The 20,059-nt window shown below is 44.0% G+C and overlaps 1 protein-coding gene across 7 annotated transcripts in view; it reads left to right on the top strand.

The window, feature by feature from the left end:
* Positions 1–19,819, top strand: part of LOC136434097 (calcium permeable stress-gated cation channel 1-like) — a 38,703-nt gene extending 18,884 nt beyond the window's left edge. For 3 of the 7 annotated variants that reach the window (XM_066426834.1, XM_066426835.1, XM_066426833.1), the window contains 12 exons: positions 150–283; positions 409–528; positions 1,028–1,181; positions 1,626–1,732; positions 2,465–2,551; positions 3,296–3,352; positions 5,428–5,590; positions 6,628–6,733; positions 7,192–7,359; positions 11,636–11,751; positions 12,190–12,243; positions 15,175–19,819. In XM_066426834.1, the coding sequence (XP_066282931.1) occupies positions 150–283; positions 409–528; positions 1,028–1,181; positions 1,626–1,732; positions 2,465–2,551; positions 3,296–3,352; positions 5,428–5,590; positions 6,628–6,733; positions 7,192–7,359; positions 11,636–11,751; positions 12,190–12,243; positions 15,175–15,333 (1,425 nt within the window). In that variant the 3' untranslated portion in view covers positions 15,334–19,819. Of the gene's footprint in view, positions 1–149; positions 284–408; positions 529–1,027; positions 1,182–1,625; positions 1,733–2,464; positions 2,552–3,295; positions 3,353–5,427; positions 5,591–6,627; positions 6,734–7,191; positions 7,360–8,454; positions 8,586–11,635; positions 11,752–12,189; positions 12,244–15,174 lie in introns of those variants that run through there. The other 4 variants (XR_010755700.1, XR_010755702.1, XR_010755701.1 and 1 more) reach the window with 4 other exon arrangements.
* The last annotated feature ends 240 nt before the right edge of the window (positions 19,820–20,059 follow it).

Genomic DNA, 20,059 nt, shown 5'->3' with positions numbered 1-20,059 from the left:
TGACCTGCAGTTCCTGTTGTCTCCACCAGGGGGAGGGGGGGGGGGGGGGGGTAGGGTGATGTAGACATGACCTGCAGTTCCTGTTGTCTCCACCAGGGGAGGGTTAGGATGATGTAGACATGACCTGCAGTTCTTGTTGTCCCTGCTAGGTGGACGCCCTGGAATACTACACGCAGGAGGAGGAGCGGCTGACTGCGGAGTGTGAGAAGGAGAAGAAAAGGTCGTTCCAGGACGACCTTGGCATGGCATTCGTCACCTTCAACAGCGACAAGGTCGCCGCCAGGTGGGTGCAGAGTCCCCTCGTGGTGGTGTTCTTGGTTCTGCCTGTTTTCTTGCTGTTTGCCTTTTGCTGGCAGGATTGTGATGTTTGTGTTGTTGGTGACTAATGTACATGATTGTTTGTTACAGGATTGTGGGTGACTACCGCACGTTCCTGAAAGGCCCCCCTGCAGCCTCGAGCGTCAGCACGCAGGTCCAGTCCATGCACTGGTCGGTCGACTTTGCGCCGGCCCCTGACGACGTCAACTGGTCAGTCGAACATGTTACTCCCACTAGCTTTGTGACCATATTATATATATATATATGTATTGTGTAAATGTTGTGATGATGTTGTGATGTTGTTGTGATGATGTTGTGATGTTGTTGTGATGATATGGTGATGTTGCTGTGATGATGTTGTGATGTTGTTGTGATGATGTTAATGTTGTTGTGATGTTGACATTGTTGTGATGTTGTTGTAATGTTGTTGTAGGGAAAACCTGTCCATCTCGGGCGTGTCCTGGTGGTTCTGTGTGTGTGTGTTGTTGTAATGTTGTTGTGATGTTGTTGTGATGTTGTTGTAATGTTGTTGTAATGTTGTTGTAGGGAAAACCTGTCCATCTCGGGCGTGTCCTGGTGGTTCCGTGTTTGTGATGTTGTAATGTTGTGATGTTGTTGTAATGTTGTTGTGATGTTGTTGTAATGTTGTTGTGATGTTGTTGTAATGTTGTTGTGATGTTGTTGTAATGTTGTTGTAATGTTGTTGTAGGGAAAACCTGTCCATCTCGGGCGTGTCCTGGTGGTTCCGCGTCCTCATCATCAACCTCATCCTGCTGGTCTTCCTGTTCTTCCTGACCACGCCCGCCATCATCCTCAACACGCTGGACCAGTGGAACTACAAGAAACTCTTCGATGGTCTACACGTAAGTTCTGGTGTCCCTGTAGCATAGCAAGGCTGTCTTAAAATCTATCTAAAGGTCCACATGTGAGCACCGAGGCCTCTGTACCATAGCATAGCTCAGTTTGCTAGTTTTAGTCTGTCTTCACAGACTCTCTCCCTCCCCCATGCAGAGCCCACTGATATCACAGACTCTCTCCCCCCATGCAGAGCCCACTGATATCACAGACTCTCTCCCCCCATGCAGAGCCCACTAATATCACAGACTCTCTCCCCCCATGCAGAGCCCACTGATATCACAGACTCTCTCCCCCCATGCAGAGCCCACTGATATCACAGACTCTCTCCCCCCATGCAGAGCCCACTGATATCACAGACTCTCTCCCCCCATGCAGAGCCCACTGATATCACAGACTCTCTCCCCCCATGCAGAGCCCACTGATATCACAGACTCTCTCCCCCCATGCAGAGCCCACTGATATCACAGACTCTGCCCACCCTGCTCCTATGGACCTTCACTGCTGTGCTGCCCGTTCTGGTCTACCGAACTTCTCTCCTGGAAGGACACTGGACGAAGTAAGGCTCAGCACACTTCCATGCTGCAGACACATAGTGAATACAATTTATTGTTATGAGATTTTTGGCACGGTGACAAAGTCGACAAGTTTCTAGAACAAACTTTTTCTATCAGAAGACAGCTCGCCGAATTTCAAAATTGTCCGAGCGTCGACCATTTATTCAGTGAAAATCTCGGGCGACGTCCGTTGAACACTAAAAACTAAAGATCCCCCATGAGATGGTACCATCTCTTGGACATGGATGAAGTCAGTATCGACTAACCTGGTAAAAGGCCAATATTTGGATCAACTTTTATTTCTAAAAATCGCCCGAGGCTCACGTAATGGACAGGACGTCGGCCTTACTTCGTCCGAAAATGCACATTTGAAGCTCGCCAACACGTCGGCCGAGCTGAATTTCTTATTTGTTACGGGGGCTTAAGAATGTCACCAGTTTTCTGTTGTAAATCTGTAGCTTCCTCAGTAACTTGCTGCAATAATCAACCTGTAAGTTTTGATCTGGAGTAAGTATTTTTCTTTGTTCAAGTATCGATCTGTTATTGAATTTCAAAACAAGTCCTAGAGGTTTCACAGCGCCCTGCCGAGCCTTATAATTGTGAAACAGCCAATCCAAGGCTAGATGTCCAATGCAGGGGTCTGGTGGGAAGATCCTCCCAGGACTGTTATGGTGCTGCTGTACCGCCGATCCCATAACAGAAGGCTAAATCTGTGCCCCTCTGACTGTCCACAGGTCGGGTTTTAACCACAGCGTGATGAGGAAAACCTTCGTCTTCCTGCTGTTCATGACTCTCATCCTGCCTTCGCTGGGACTCACAAGGTAGGCCTGGGCACACCATGTTCAATAAGATATCTTTAACTAAAAAACTTATAATTATTGATTAAGTCTTGCCTCGGTAGGCTGTTGTGTGTATATGGAATGGGGCATGCGGCCATAGCTAACTATGTTTTAGAAGGTGTGGGCATGAGTGTATGTGTATGTGTTAAGGGGTGGGGCATAACCCGGTCGCTAGCTATAGGATTGTGTGTGTGTGTGTGTGTGTGTGTCTCCATATACAATGTATGTGTGTGTGTGTATGTGTGTGTGTGAGTGTGTGTGTGTGTGTGTGTGAGAGTGTGTGTGTGAGAGTGTGAGTGTGTGTGTGTGAGAGTGTGTGTGTGAGAGTGTGAGTGTGTGTGTGTGAGAGTGTGTGTGTGAGAGTGTGAGTGTGTGTGTGTGAGAGTGTGTGTGTGAGAGTGTGAGTGTGTGTGTGTGAGAGTGTGTGTGTGAGAGTGTGAGTGTGTGTGTGTGAGAGTGTGTGTGTGAGAGTGTGAGTGTGTGTGTGTGAGAGTGTGTGTGTGAGAGTGTGAGTGTGTGTGTGTGAGAGTGTGTGTGTGAGAGTGTGAGTGTGTGTGTGTGAGAGTGTGTGTGTGAGAGTGTGTGTGTGAGAGTGTGAGTGTGTGTGTGTGAGTGTGTGTGTGTGTGTGTAAAATTATGTTTTGTGAGGAGATGGGGAAGAAGCCTGTAGCTGTACAGGATTGATCTGAACATGTCTGACCTGTGGTTGTGTCCTGTTTGTTGCAGTCTGAAGGCGTTTGTGGAATTTGCACTGACCCCAGAAGGACAGCAGACCAAATGGGCGTAAGTGTGTTTGTACTGAACGTTTGTGCTCCTTATGAACAATGATAAGGCTGACTATACACACACATGGAACATACACAGAACACACATGGAACGTACACAGAACACGCATGGAAAATATACACAAAAGGCTGTAAGTAGCACATCAGATTACAGCTGCTATGAAATGTTCTGTACAGAAGAACATCAGATTACTCCTGTGAAATGTTCTGTTAGGTTCAGTACAGTAGAACATCAGATTACTCCTGTGATATATTCTGTTAGGTTCTGTATAATAGAACATCAGATTACTCCTGTGACATGTTCTGTTAGGTTCAGTACAGTAGAACATCAGATTACTCCTGTGAAATATTCTGTTAGGTTCTGTATAATAGAACATCAGATTACTCCAGTGAAATGTTCTGTTAGGTTCTGTACAGTAGAACATCAGATTACTCCTGTGATATATTCTGTTAGGTTCTGTATAATAGAACATCAGATTACTCCTGTGAAATGTTCTGTTAGGTTCTGTACAGTAGAACATCAGATTACTCCAGTGAAATGTTCTGTTAGGTTCAGTATAATAGAACATCAGATTACTCCTGTGAAATATTCTGTTAGGTTCTGTACAGTAGAACATCAGATTACTCCAGGACCTGTGAAATGTTCTGTTAGGTTCTGTACAGTAGACCATCAGATTACTCCTGTGAAATGTTCTGTTAGGTTCTGTACAGTAGAACATCAGATTACTCCTGTGAAATGTTCTGTTAGGTTCTGTACAGTAGAACATCAGATTACTCCTGTGAAATGTTCTGTTAGGTTCTGTACAGTAGAACATCAGATTACTCCTGTGAAATGTTCTGTTAGGTTCTGTACAGTAGACCATCAGATTACTCCTGTGAAATGTTCTGTTAGGTTCAGTATAATAGAACATCAGATTACTCCTGTGAAATATTCTGTTAGGTTCTGTACAGTAGAACATCAGATTACTCCAGGACCTGTGAAATGTTCTGTTAGGTTCTGTACAGTAGACCATCAGATTACTCCTGTGAAATGTTCTGTTAGGTTCTGTACAGTAGAACATCAGATTACTCCTGTGAAATGTTCTGTTAGGTTCTGTACAGTAGAACATCAGATTACTCCTGTGAAATGTTCTGTTAGGTTCTGTACAGTAGAACATCAGATTACTCCTGTGAAATGTTCTGTTAGGTTCTGTACAGTAGACCATCAGATTACTCCTGTGAAATGTTCTGTTAGGTTCAGTATAATAGAACATCAGATTACTCCTGTGAAATATTCTGTTAGGTTCTGTACAGTAGAACATCAGATTACTCCAGGACCTGTGAAATGTTCTGTTAGGTTCTGTACAGTAGACCATCAGATTACTCCTGTGAAATGTTCTGTTAGGTTCTGTACAGTAGAACATCAGATTACTCCTGTGAAATGTTCTGTTAGGTTCTGTACAGTAGAACATCAGATTACTCCTGTGAAATGTTCTGTTAGGTTCAGTATAATAGAACATCAGATTACTACTGGGAAATATTCTGTTAGGTTCTGTACAGTAGAACATCAGATTACTCCAGGACCTGTGAAATGTTCTGTTAGGTTCTGTACAGTAGAACATCAGATTACCCCTGTAAAATATCCTGTTAGGTTCTGTAAAGTAGAACATCAGAATACTCCTGTGAAATGTTCTGTTAGGTTCTGTATTGTAGAACATCAGATTACTCCTGTGATATATTCTGTTAGGTTCTGTACAGTAGAACATCAGATTACTACTGGGAAATGTTCTGTTAGGTTCTGTACAGTAGAACATCAGATTACTACTGTGATATATTCTGTTAGGTTCTGTATAATAGAACATCAGATTACTCCTGTGAAATGTTCTGTTAGGTTCTGTACAGTAGAACATCAAATTACTCCTGTGTTGTTGGTTTTACTGTAAATAATTTCAAATGATTTGGGTAATGTCTTGATGGTGAAAACCGAGTACAATATGTACAGAGTGCACAATTCAACCTTTGGCTGCAATGCCTTTTATTATCAATAAACCATTTTGATTGATTGATTGATTGATTGATTGTTTGATTCTGCAGGTGCATCTTCCTGCCAGACAACGGTGCCTTCTTCGTGAACTACGTCATCACGTCCGGGTTCATCGGGACGTCGCTGGAGCTGATCCGCTTCCCGGAGCTCATCCTGTACGCCTGGTGGCTGCTGCTGACCCGCACCGAGGCCGAGAAGCACGCAGTCAGACAGGTGAGATATTATACACCTGTCAGACAGGTGAGTCTTTATACACACCTGTAACACAGGTGAGCTCATCCTGTATGCCTGGTGGCTGCTGCTGACCCGCACCGAGGCCGAGAAGCACGCAGTCAGACAGGTGAGATATTATACACCTGTCAGACAGGTGAGGCTTTATACACACCTGTAACACAGGTGAGCTCATCCTGTACGCCTGGTGGCTGCTGCTGACCCGCACCGAGGCCAAGAAGCACGCCGTCAGACAGGTGAGATATTAGACACCTGTCAGATAGGTGAGGCTTTATACACACCTGTAACACAGGTGAGCTGATCCTGTATGCCTGGTGGCTGCTGCTGACCCGCACCGAGGCCAAGAAGCACGCCGTCAGACAGGTGAGATATTAGACACCTGTCAGATAGGTGAGGCTTTATACACACCTGTAACACAGGTGAGCTCATCCTGTATGCCTGGTGGCTGCTGCTGACCCGCACCGAGGCCGAGAAGCACGCAGTCAGACAGGTGAGATATTATACACCTGTCAGACAGGTGAGGCTTTATACACACCTGTAACACAGGTGAGCTCATCCTGTATGCCTGGTGGCTGCTGCTGACCCGCACCGAGGCCGAGAAGCACGCCGTCAGACAGGTGAGATATTATACACCTGTCAGACAGGTGAGTCTTTATACACACCTGTAACACAGGTGAGCTGATCCTGTATGCCTGGTGGCTGCTGCTGACCCGCACCGAGGCCGAGAAGCACGCAGTCAGACAGGTGAGATATTATACACCTGTCAGACAGGTGAGGCTTTATACACACCTGTAACACAGGTGAGCTCATCCTGTATGCCTGGTGGCTGCTGCTGACCCGCACCGAGGCCGAGAAGCATGCCGTCAGACAGGTGACAAATTACTATCCACACCTGTCAGGCAGGTGAGACCTGACATCATCCTGCACACCTGCCAGACATATGATACCTTATTGATCTACCCCATTATGCTGGTGGTGCATGATTCTGTTGTGTTCATATGTTGGTGTTTGTGTTGCAGGAGATCGTGTATGACTTCCAGTTCGGCACGCAGTACGCCTGGATGATGTGCATCTTCACCATCACAACCGTCTACAGCATCACCTGTCCCCTCATCGTGCCCTTCGGTAAGGTCTCACAGCAATGTTTTATTAAGGTCTCACACCATTAGTTTGACCTAACTGTAGCCTAGGTGTAGGTGATTGCAAGTTTGACCTAATTGCAGGTGATTAATTTGCAATAGGTTTGACCTACATGTTGTGCTGCAGGTTTACCCTAACGGCAGGTTTTGTGCTGCAGGTTTGACCTCATTGTTGTGCTGCAGGTTTGACCTCATTGTTGTGCTGCAGGTTTGACCTACATATACATGTTGTGCTGCAGGTTTGACCTAACTGCTGGTTTCGCCCTGCAGGTTTGACCTACATATTGTGCTGCAGGTTTGACCTAACTGCAGTTGATTTGCTGCAGGTTTGACCTAACCTCAGTTGATTTGCTGCAGGTATGACCTAACTGCAGTTGAATTGCTGCAGGTATGACCTATATGTTGTGCTGTAGGTTTGACCGAACTGCCGGTTTCGCCCTGCAGGTTTGACCTACATGATCCTGAAGCACCTGGTGGACAGGTACAACATCTACTACGCCTACAACCCATCCCGCATCAGCCCCGACATCCACAACTCCGCCGTCAACTATGTCATCGCAGCGGCCGTGCTGCTGCAGTGCTCGCTGCTCTTCTTCTCCATCATCAGACTCGGTGAGTCATCCCCCTTCACCAACACCCCCCCAACACCCACACCCCCTTACCCTGACACCCCCTCACCCTGACTCTTTCTCTCTATATATTTATTATATTTATATACTGAAAGAGAGATGAATACACCAGGGATTTCTCGGTATTTTGCTGTAGACCTGTGTAGCAAGTACATGGACATAATAATGGCTTTTGTCAAGTTCTAAGTGATAACCTGTTTGAACTGGTGTGTTGCTTAGTGATAACCAGTTTGAACCAGTGTGTTGCTAAGGGATAACCTGTTTGAACCAGTGTGTTGCTAAGGGATAACCTGTTTGAACCAGTGTGTTGCTAAGTGATAACCAGTTTAAACCGGTGTGTTGTTAAGTGATAATGAGTTTGAACCAGTGTGTTGCTAAGTAATAATCAGTTTGAACCGGTGTGTTGCTAAGTGATAACCAGTTTGAACCAGTGTGTTGCTAAGTGATAACCAGTTTCAACTGGTGTTGCTAAGTAATAACCAGTTTGAACCGGTGTGTTGCTAAGTGATTACCAGTTTGAACTGGTGTGTTGCTTAGTGATAACCAGTTTGAACCGGTGTGTTGCTTAGTGATAACCAGTTTGAACCGGTGTGTTGCTTAGTGATAACCAGTTTGAACCGGTGTGTTGCTAAGTGATAACCAGTTTCAACTGGTGTGTTGCTAAGTAATAACCTGTTTGAACCGGTGTGTTGCTAAGTGATAACCAGTTGAACCAGTGTGTTGCTTAGTGATAACCAGTTTGAACCAGTGTGTTGCTTAGTGATAACCAGTTTGAACCAGTGTGTTGCTAAGTGATAACCAGTTTGAACCGGTGTGTTGCTAAGTGATAACCAGTTTGAACCGGTGTGTTGCTAAGTGATAACCAGTTTGAACCAGTGTGTTGCTTAGTGATAACCAGTTTGAACCGGTGTGTTGCTAAGTGATAACCAGTTTGAACCAGTGTGTTGCTTAGTGATAACCAGTTTGAACCGGTGTGTTGCTAAGTGATAACCAGTTGCATGCTCACACTGTTCTTCCTCCTCTGCTGCACTCTCTCCATCCCTCCATCTGCACACCTGTCCCACACCTGGGACCACAGGAGATGACAGTAAGTCTCGCACTGCACCAGCCTTCACCCACTTGCACTTGTACACCCGTTGCACAGGCATGCGTCCCGGCTGTTTTATTTGTCCCCATCAAGCCACCAAACTCTGATTATGATACTGTAAATGCATTTATGTTCACGTAGTTTTTAATTTCGCACTAAGGCAAAAATGGAGTGTTCGCGGTGGGTTTAAGTTTGTGGCAGCGCTATGGTCACATACTGCTACAGTTTTGGACAAAGATGTTTGCGGTGGTTTTAAGTTTACGGTGAAACGGTCGCCGCAAAAAACGCAAACATAAAAGTAAAACCGCCTCGGACATTTCTGCATTTACTGTAGCACAATGTAATAACCTTTCCCACACTTCCATGACATCATCAGTAATGGCATACTACATCAGCACAATGTAATAACCTTTCACACACTTCCATGACATCATCAATAATAGCATACTACATCAGCATAATGTAGTAACCTTTCACACACTTCCATGACATCATCAATAATAGCATACTACATCAGCACAATGTAATAACCTTTCCCACACTTCCATGACATCATCAGTAATGGCATACTACATCAGCACAATGTAGTAACCTTTCACTCACTTCCATGACATCATCAATATTAGCATACTACATCAGCACAATGTAGTAACCTTTCCCACACTTCCATGACATCATCAATATTAGCATCTACATCAGCACAATGTAGTAACCTTTCACACACTTCCATGACATCATCAATATTAGCATACTACATCAGCACAATGTAGTAACCTTTCACACACTTCCATGGCATCATCAATAATAGCATACTACATCAGCACAATGTGGTAACCTTTCACACACTTCCATGACATCATCAATAATAGCATACTACATCAGCACAATGTGGTAACCTTTCACACACTTCCATGACATCATCAATAATAGCATACTACATCAGCACAATGTGGTAACCTTTCACACACTTCCATGACATCATCAATAATAGCATACTACATCTGCACAATGTAATAACCTTTCACACACTTCCATGACATCATCAGTATTAGCATACTACATCAGCATAATGTAGTAACCTTTCACACACTTCCATGACATCATCAATGATAGCATACTACATCAGCCCAATGTAGTATCCTTTCACACACTTCCATGACATCATCAATAATAGCATACTACATCAGCACAATGTGGTAACCTTTCACACACTTCCATGACATCATCAATAATAGCATACTACATCAGCACAATGTGGTAACCTTTCACACACTTCCATGACATCATCAACAAAAGCATACTACATCACCACAACCTTTCACACACTTCCATGACATCATCAATAATAGCATACTACATCAGCACAATGTGGTAACCTTTCACACACTTCCATGACATCATCAATATTAGCATCTACATCAGCACAATGTAGTAACCTTTCACACACTTCCATGACATCATCAATAATAGCATACTACATCAGCACTATGCACAATAGAATCCCGTCCCCATTCTATAGTCATCCTTACACTTCAGTAAGCTTTCATGTCTATTCTCCCTTTCAACATCTGTGAGGTAGTTTTCTTACTTCTGACACAGTAGAGGAGTAGGTTATCTTACTTCTGACACAGTAGAGGAGTAGGTTATCTTACTTCTGACACAGTAGAGGAGTAGTTTTCTTACTTCTGACACAGTAGAGGAGCAGGTTTTCTTCTGACACAGTAGAGGAGCAGGTTTTCTTACTTCTGACACAGTAGAGGAGTAGGTTTTCTTACTTCTGACACAGTAGAGGAGTAGTTTTCTTACTTCTGACACAGTAGAGGAGCAGGTTTTCTTACTTCTGACACAGTAGAGGAGTAGTTTTCTTACTTCTGACACAGTAGAGGAGCAGGTTTTCTTACTTCTGACACAGTAGAGGAGCAGGTTTTCTTACTTCTGACACAGTAGAGGAGCAGGTTTTCTTACTTCTGACACAGTAGAGGAGCAGGTTTTCTTCTGACACAGTAGAGGAGCAGGTTATCTTACTTCTGACACAGTAGAGGAGCAGTTTTCTTACTTCTAACACAGTAGAGGAGCAGGTTTTCTTACTTCTGACACAGTAGAGGAGCAGGTTTTCTTACTTCTGACACAGTAGAGGAGCAGGTTTTCTTACTTCTGACACAGTAGAGGAGTAGTTTTCTTACTTCTGACACAGTAGAGGAGTAGGTTTTCTTACTTCTGACACAGTAGAGGAGTAGGTTTTCTTACTTCTGACACAGTAGAGGAGCAGGTTTTCTTACTTCTGACACAGTAGAGGAGTAGTTTTCTTACTTCTGACACAGTAGAGGAGTAGTTTTCTTACTTCTGACACAGTAGAGGAGCAGGTTTTCTTACTTCTGACACAGTAGAGGAGTGGTTTTCTTACCTCCATGCACAGGTTTTTTGTGCTCTTCTGATTTTTTTTCAATCTGTATTTTTTCGACATTTTCATCCATGTGTTTCACCATGCACATGTTCTCTCCCTCTCATCATGTGTTTCAGCATGCACATGTTCTCTCCCTCTCATCATGTGTTTCACCATGCACATGTTCTCTCCCTCTCATCATGTGTTTCACCATGCACATGTTCTCTCCCTCTCATCATGTGTTTCACCATGCACATGTTCTCTCCCTCTCATCATGTGTTTCACCATGCACATGTTCTCTCCCTCTCATCATGTGTTTCACCATGCACATGTTCTCTCCATCTCATCATGTGTTTCACCATGCACATGTTCTCTCCCTCTCACTGTGCTGCACTTCTCTCATGCCACATTTCTGTCATGTATTTTGTGCGGGAACAGCTCGGCCTCGTAAGTTGGGTGGCTATCCTTCAAATCCATGACTTTCTGTTGCTCCATGCCATCTTTTAGTCTAGTTATGTCAGTCTGATCACTCGTACATTGGAAACACTCTAGTCTGGCAGCATAGAACTTTGGCATCTACATTTTGTAAATCTCTGACAAACTTTGAACACAGGTGACATTACCTGTCCTTCCCACCTGAGTTACCTGTACACAGGTTTATACAGGTGCTAATGTTACCTGTCCTTCCCACCTGAGTTACACCTGTGTACCAGGTGCTGACGTTACCTGTCCGTCCCACCTGAGTTACACCTGTGTACCAGGTGCTGATGTTACCTGTCCTTCCCACAGGTACCTTGGATGCTCACACCATCGTCACTGCGCTGGTCCTGGTCATGACTCTCGCTCTCATCATCGCCAAAACCTGCTTCGGCGTGTTCAGCGGCCTGACGGCGCACAAGTACCACGTAAGTACCGCAAGTACCATGTAAGTACCATGTAAGTACCACAAGCACAATGTAAGGACCATGTAAGTACCACATATTAAGTACCATGTAAATATCACAACTACCATGTAAGTATTACATAAGTACCATGTAAGTACATGTTACTGTTGTCTTGGTGACACAAGTACCACATAAGTACCAGAAATATCATCTTAGTACCACATGTACGCTGTAAGTACCACGAAAGTAATACAAGTACCACATTAGTATCACAAGTACCACATGAGTACCAGAAGTAGCATGTAATTACATGTAACTGTTGTCTGGGTGCAGATAAGTACCATGTAAGTACCATGTAAGTACCTTGTAAGTGCCATTGTAAGTGCCTTGTAAGTGCCATTGTAAGTAAATGTCAGTGCCTTGTAACACATGCCGATTCTCCCTCTCTCTCCCTCCCAGCAATTCACGGATACTGATGACGAGGCTGGCAGCACCGGCAGCTCCCCCACTGCTGTAAGTAGAACAGCTATCTGTCAATCAATCAATAAATCAATAGATAAACCACTCAAAGACAAAGGCAAACACTGGTTGGACCATGCTCTTTCTTACTGTTTTTGCTGGAACTGAAACTTGCACATGCACCAAACAGAAGGGATAAAGGAGCATTTCACATGCATGCTAGTTCCTACAAAGTCTTTACTGTTCATTATCATATAGGTAGATGTCGTCAACCAATCAAAAGGCTCCATTTACGGGTCTGTATTCTTCATACGGACCTGTATTCTTTGTGACCTTAGACACTTTGTGTTGGGGTTATAGGAACGACCTTGCCTTATCACACTGTATAAACCGAAGGAAAGCGGGCCATTATCCCTATATTACTGTCTTAACTTCCGTCTCACTACTGTTCATTACTGTCTTCACTCTTCCATCTCACTACTGTTCATTACTGTCTTCACTTCCATCTCACTACTGTTCATTACTGTCTTAACTTCCGTCTCACTACTGTTCATTACTGTCTTCACTCTTCCATCTCACTACTGTTCATTACTGTCTTCACTTCCATCTCACTTCTGTTCATTACTGTCTTCACTTCCATCTCACTACTGTTCATTACTGTCTTAACTTCCATCTCACTACTGTTCATTACTGTCTTCACTTCCATCACACTACTGTTCACTACTGTCTTCACTTCCATCTCACTACTGTTCACTACTGTCTTCACTTCCATCTCACTACTGTTCATTACTGTCTTCACTTCCATCACACTACTGTTCATTACTGTCTTCACTTCCATCACTCTACTGTTCACTACTGTCTTCACTTCCATCTCACTACTGTTCATTACTGTCTTCACTTCCATCTCACTACTGTTCACTACTGTCTTCACTTCCATCTCACTACTGTTCATTACTGTCTTCACTTCCATCACACTACTGTTCATTACTGTCTTCACTTCCATCACTCTACTGTTCACTACTGTCTTCACTTCCATCTCACTACTGTTCATTACTGTCTTCACTTCCATCTCACTACTGTTCATTACTGTCTTCACTTCCATCTCACTACTGTTCATTACTGTCTTCACTTCCATCACACTACTGTTCATTACTGTCTTCACTTCCATCTCACTACTGTTCATTACTGTCTTCACTCTTCCATCTCACTACTGTTCATTACTGTCTTCACTTCCATCTCACTACTGTTCATTACTGTCTTCACTTCCATCTCACTACTGTTCACTACTGTCTTCACTTCCATCTCACTACTGTTCATTACTGTCTTCACTTCCATCTCACTACTGTTCATTACTGTCTTCACTTCCATCTCACTACTGTTCATTACTGTCTTCACTTCCATCTCACTACTGTTCATTACTGTCTTCACTCTTCCATCTCACTACTGTTCATTACTGTCTTCACTTCCATCTCACTACTGTTCATTACTGTCTTCACTTCCATCTCACTACTGTTCATTACTGTCTTCACTTCCATCTCACTACTGTTCATTACTGTCTTCACTTCCATCTCACTACTGTTCATTACTGTCTTCACTTCCATCACACTACTGCTCATTACTGTCTTCACTTTCATCTCACTACTGTTCATTACTGTCTTCACTTCCATCACACTACTGTTCATTACTGTCTTCACTTCCATCACACTACTGTTCATTACTGTCTTCACTTCCATCACACTACTGTTCATTACTGTCTTCACTTCCATCTCACTACTGTTCATTACTGTCTTCACTTCCATCTCACTACTGTTCATTACTGTCTTCACTTCCATCTCACTACTGTTCATTACTGTCTTAACTTCCATCACACTACTGTTCATTACTGTCTTCACTTCCATCTCACTACTGTTCATTACTGTCTTCACTCCTCCATCACACTACTGTTCATTACTGTCTTCACTTCCATCTCACTACTGTTCATTACTGTCTTCACTTCCATCTCACTACTGTTCATTACTGTCTTCACTTCCATCTCACTACTGTTCATTACTGTCTTCACTTCCATCTCACTACTGTTCATTACTGTCTTCCATCTCACTACTGTTCATTACTGTCTTCACTTCCATCACACTACTGTACATTACTGTCTTCACTTCCATCTCACTACTGTTCATTACTGTCTTCACTTCCATCTCACTACTGTTCATTACTGTCTTCACTTCCATCTCACTACTGTTCATTACTGTCTTCACTTCCATCTCACTACTGTTCATTACTGTCTTCCATCTCACTACTGTTCATTACTGTCTTCACTTCCATCACACTACTGTACATTACTGTCTTCCATCTCACTACTGTTCATTACTGTCTTCACTTCCATCTCACCTTCATGCTTCTCGCCATGTTTCTGTCTAGTTTTTCAACCCACCATTCGACGTCGGGGACTTGGTAAGCTTGCTAGTGAACTTCCACCTCTCTCCTTCTCTTGGCCAAGACCAGCATGCAGTTCCACCAGACTAACTTCCTTCAACTTTTCATATTGAAGACTTCAGCTATCAGTGTTCACCCACAGGGCACAGTTCTACCATACTAACCTGCAGCTATGAGTATTAATCTACAGGGGCCCAGTCTAGCCCCTCAAACCTGCAGGCCTAGCTAGGTATCAGTGTTAACAAACACAGGGCACAGTCCCCCCTGCAGGTATCAGTGTTAACCCACAGGGCACAGTTCTACCATGATTATTATGATACTAACCTACATCTGTCAGTGTTAATCTACAGGGGCCCAGTCTAGCCCCTCTAACCTGCAGCTATCAGTGTTCAACCCACAGTTCCTTTGTTCACACTCCTGTGTTCAGTCTAATTTTCCTGTGCTCAGTTTGATGTTTCTTGTACCCCCCCCCCCAGCCATTTGTGACTGTCCTTCTAATGTTTTTGTTTGTTCACAGCCATTTGTGTCTTGCTAATCATTTTGTCCCCCCCACAGCCGTTTGTGTCTGCCTTGCTGATGGATCCAGCCTCTGTGTCACCCACGACCCCGCCCAAGGTCGCCCCGCCCGCGAAGGACAACAACCACAAAACCTACGGCACCACCGAGCCGCCGGAGAAGGAGGAGCTTGACCTTCGTCTCGCCGACGGGTCGTAAGGACCGCAGGAGGGTCTTAAGTTCCATAGACATGTCTTAAGGACAGGAGACATGTCTTAAGGACAGAAGAAAGGTCTTTAAGTACAGGAGACAGGTCTTATTCAATCCATGAGAGGGTAGTTTCTGTGACATTGGTGAGCGAGGAAGGATGAAAACGGCAAAAGCCACAGATTGTAAATAATCGTGACAAGATCTCCTTGGAAGTTATTAGCACTTCTGAATCTCTAGAATGGGTTATAATAAAGTATAATGTAGATTATATAATATATCACCAAGATTATATGATACATCACCAGGGGTATATTCAAATATGTCTTAATATGTACATGTTTGTGTTTGTTGCATTTTAGCACTATTTGACTTTGAAACTCAAACTTGTTAGTTGATGATGGTTCTGAGGTTGTTGGTTTTTATAAAGTGGTGTGAGTGGTGAGCTGGGGAGGTGTGGGGCAAGAAAGCAATGGAAGGTTTCAAGAGTCTAGAACTAGTTCACATCGCCCATAATCTGATGCAAAATGACTGAATTGGATACTAAGATGGCTAAAAAGGGCCCCCTATTCAGCTCAAGGGATATCCAACCACCCCAGACACAGTTGTTTTGCTTCAGAATTATTCCCTTGAAGAGACGGTCACTGGACTTGAGGGTGTACTGCCTCGAATTGAGACCCCAAATAAACTGGGTGAGCCCATTCGATGGAAGATGTTGTGTGAGAATGCTGACGTTTTTAACCACAAGTAGATGGAAATGATAATTATTATTATTTACTCAAGCTTCCTTTGTACTGCATTGTTGTGATTTTGCCATCTTGTAGGACAATAGTGCTGTCCCAAAGGACAGTAGTGCTGTCCCAAAGGACAGTTGTGCTGTCCTGTAGGGCAGAAGTGCTGTCCCAAAGGACAATAGTGCTGTCCCAAAGGACAATAGTGCTGTCCCAAAGGACAATAGTGCTGTCCCAAAGGACAGTAGTGCTGTCCTGTAGAGCAGAAGTCCTGTCCCAAAGGACAATACTGCTGTCCCAAAGGACAATAGTGCTGTCCCAAAGGACAATAGTGCTGTCCCAAAGGACAATAGTGCTGTCCCAAAGGGACACTAGTGCTGTCCTGTAGGACAATAGTGCTGTCCTGTAGGACAATAGTGCTGTCCCAAAGGACAATAGTGCGGTCCCAAAGGACAATACTGCTGTCCAAAAGGACAATAGTGCTGTCTTGTAGGACAATACTGCTGTCTTGTAGGACAATAGTGCTGTCCCAAAGGACAATAGTGCTGTCCCAAAGGACAGTAGTGCTGTCCTGTAGGGCAGAAGTGCTGTCCCAAAGGACAATAGTGCTGTCCCAAAGGACAATTGTGCTGTCCCAAAGGACAATAGTGCTGTCCCAAAGGACAATACTGCTATCCCAAAGGACAGTAGTGCTGTCCTGTAGGGCAGAAGTGCTGTCCCAAAGGACAATAGTGCTGTCCCAAAGGACAATAGTGCTGTCCCAAAGGACAATAGTGCTGTCCCAAAGGACAATACTGCTGTCCCAAAGGACAATAGTGCTGTCCCAAAGGACAATAGTGCTGTCCTGTAGGACAATAGTGCTGTCCTGTAGGACAATAGTGCTGTCCCAAAGGACAATAGTGTTGTCCCAAAGGACAATAGTGCAGTCCCAAAGGACATTAGTGCTGTCCCAAAGGACATTAGTGCTGTCCCAAAGAACAATATTGCTGTCCCAAAGGACAAAAGTGTTGTCACAAAGGACTATTGCTGTCCCAAAGGACAATAGTCCTGCCCTAAAGGACACTAGTGCTGCCCTAAAGGACACTAGTGCTGTCCTAAAGGACAATATTGCTGTCCCAAAGGACAAAAGTGTTGTCACAAAGGACTATTGCTGTCCCAAAGGACAATAGTCCTGCCCTAAAGGACACTAGTGCTGCCCTAAAGGACACTAGTGCTGTCCTAAAGGACACAACCCCTGTTTTCATAAGTAATGACCTTGAATCCATTCCTAATTACCCCACAACTGCTGTGAACATGTGATGATGTTAAGGGTTCCCAGCAGTAAGCAGCAATATGTACCAGGTCTCTTCCCAAGTGCCCTTTATATTCTGTTAAAGATGCAGTTAACATGTGTGCACGTATGTGCTCCTTCCCTTGTGGTGACGAGTATGTGTTATTATGTGTTAGATCAGTGTGCATGGGAACATTCCTATGGTCCATCATTAGAGACAGTGTACATGTGTAGGTCCACAGCACTGTAATTACTCAAGATTGTATGTACACCAGAGATATAGATACAGGGTAGGATGGCCATTTGTAACTGTAGTCCTACCATGAACTAGGTAACTGTTTCTGCTGTCATCTGTAGCATAAGGTAGTGATAAGACGTCTCTAACATAACCTAGTACGCTGTGTGAAGCCTGTCGTGTGTGAAGCCTGCAACGTGTAACATGAAGTAGTAAGCAGTGTGAAGCCTGTATTGTGTAACATAAGCGGTGTGAAGCCTGTACTGTGCAACATAAGCGGTGTGAAGCCTGTAGTGTGTAACATAATGTAGTAAGCGGCGCGAAGCCTGTACTGTGCAACATAAGCGGTGTGAAGCCTGTAGTGTGTAACATAGCCTACAGTACTGAGTAGTGTGAAGCCTGTATTGTGTAACATAAGCGGTGTGAAGCCTGTACTGTGCAACATAAGCGGTGTGAAGCCTGTAGTGTGTAACATAATGTAGTAAGCGGCGCGAAGCCTGTACTGTGCAACATAAGCGGTGTGAAGCCTGTAGTGTGTAACATAGCCTACAGTACTGAGTAGTGTGAAGCCTGTAGTGTGTAACATAAGCGGTGTGAAGCCTGTAGTGTGTAACATAGCCTACAGTACTGAGCATTGTGAAGCCTGTAGTGTGTAACATAGCGTAGTAAGCAGTGTGAATCCTGTAGTGTGCAACATAAGCGGTGCAAAGCCTGTATTGTGCAACATAAGCAGTCTAATGCCTGTAGTGTGTAGCATAACAATTAGTAAGCAGTGTGAAGCCTGTAGTGTGTAACATAAGCGGTGTGAAGCCTGTAGTGTGCAACATAAGCGGTGTGAAGCCTGTAGTGTGTAACATAACAATTAGTAAGCAGTGTGAAGCCTGTAGAGTGTAACATAGCCTACAGTACTAAGTAGTGTGAAGCCTGTAGTGTGTAACATTGCCTACTGTACTGAGTAGTGTGAAGCCTGTTAGATGTTACCTGCACAGCACAATCATACTATCCGGGTTACTCGGACATTCTACTGGAAACTACTGACCTTATAGGTAAGGTGTAATGCTGACATGAATGTACATATTAGATTATCTCCTAGGGCAAGCAAAAAGCAGTCAGCCTTCCTTAGGGTGACTCTTTTCCTTTCTAAGGAAAACCCATTTCTTTAAAAAGAAGACATTTTTCACTCTATGGGTGACACTTTTCCTTCCTAAGGGAGACACGTTCCCTCAACATCAGTGTAAAACTCAGCGGGAGTATTTGATTGTTCTGAACAACTTTTCATTGTGATTTGCACACGACACTGTCCATGCACGCACCTCCCAAATAAGGACAGTCTCCCAAATAAGGAGTCTCCCTGGGAAGGTGGGGTGGACTCATGGCAGGATCAGGTCTTAACAGTAACTAGTGAAACCAGGTAATAGACTGTAAATAATAGCCTCACTGGTGAGATATATAAATCCTATAACTCTCCATGTATATCTGCCGTTATGATGATCCCACCGCTAACAAAGGGCTTTTCTTTCACCGCCCATAACGTCCGCATGTTTCACTACCCTTTATTTACACCCCCTCTTCATCATTGTGATACCTTGTGTCTGTTCTACTATTTACACCCCTCTTCATCATTGTGATACCTTGTGTCTGTTCTACTAGCAATGCAAATTCAATGTCTCGTTCATTGACTTGTTGTTTAGCCCCCAAAACCCCATCTCGATTTGGCGATAGCTTACCAGACATTCAGACGTCTAGAAAATTGGGCAAATTTATTTCTGTTGTTGATAAACTGCACAAAACTGGTGTAACAATAAGAGTAGGAAGAGAAGCTAATGCCCGACGACGGTATCGTCCGGAGCCAGGCGGCCTCCTTTACCCTCCTAGTCCCTTGACCTCCAGTTCCGGGGGGGGGGGGGCAAGGTAGACATGAAGATGAAAAAAAAGGTCTCCAGACTCCCTTGCCCTTTCCATGAAACAAGCCATTGGATTGGTTTGTCTTTATGTGCAACACATTTTTGATGAAGCTTGTTGTTGTGCTGGTGTTCAACTGAGCAGAAAACATTCGCATTAGGGAAGTCCGTGCTTGAACCTTGACCTACGTTTCGCTAGGCGTCTCCAGTTTGCGGGGGAACAGACAAGTGCAATAGGGGAGGGTAGGAAGTAAGGATGTAACAGATACGATTCGATGTGTAAATGCAGTAATACATTTATTCTTGTGTATTTATGAATTATGTCAAATATATATCACTAATACATGACTGATGTACCAAACCTTTGACTAGAGGAATGTTGTTTTAGCTACAGAGATTTACTGAATAAGTTCCCTTGATACAAACAGTATCCACAAGCCAGGAGGCGGCAGTCGGGAACTGAAACATCCGCAACGTTTACAAATATCTCTATTTCCCATCCTATTATTCCGTAATCTGCGTTTCTGTTGTTTTAATGACATCCATTACATGAAGAATCGTTTGGCACTGATGATGTAACATTGAGTTAGAATGTTCCTTC

Source organism: Branchiostoma lanceolatum, chromosome 4 (genome assembly GCF_035083965.1).
Source record: "Branchiostoma lanceolatum isolate klBraLanc5 chromosome 4, klBraLanc5.hap2, whole genome shotgun sequence".
In the NCBI taxonomy this organism is placed as follows: Eukaryota; Metazoa; Chordata; class Leptocardii; order Amphioxiformes; family Branchiostomatidae; genus Branchiostoma; species Branchiostoma lanceolatum.
The sequence above is the reverse complement of the archived record's forward strand: the minus strand, read 5'-3'. Positions and strand labels throughout refer to the sequence as shown.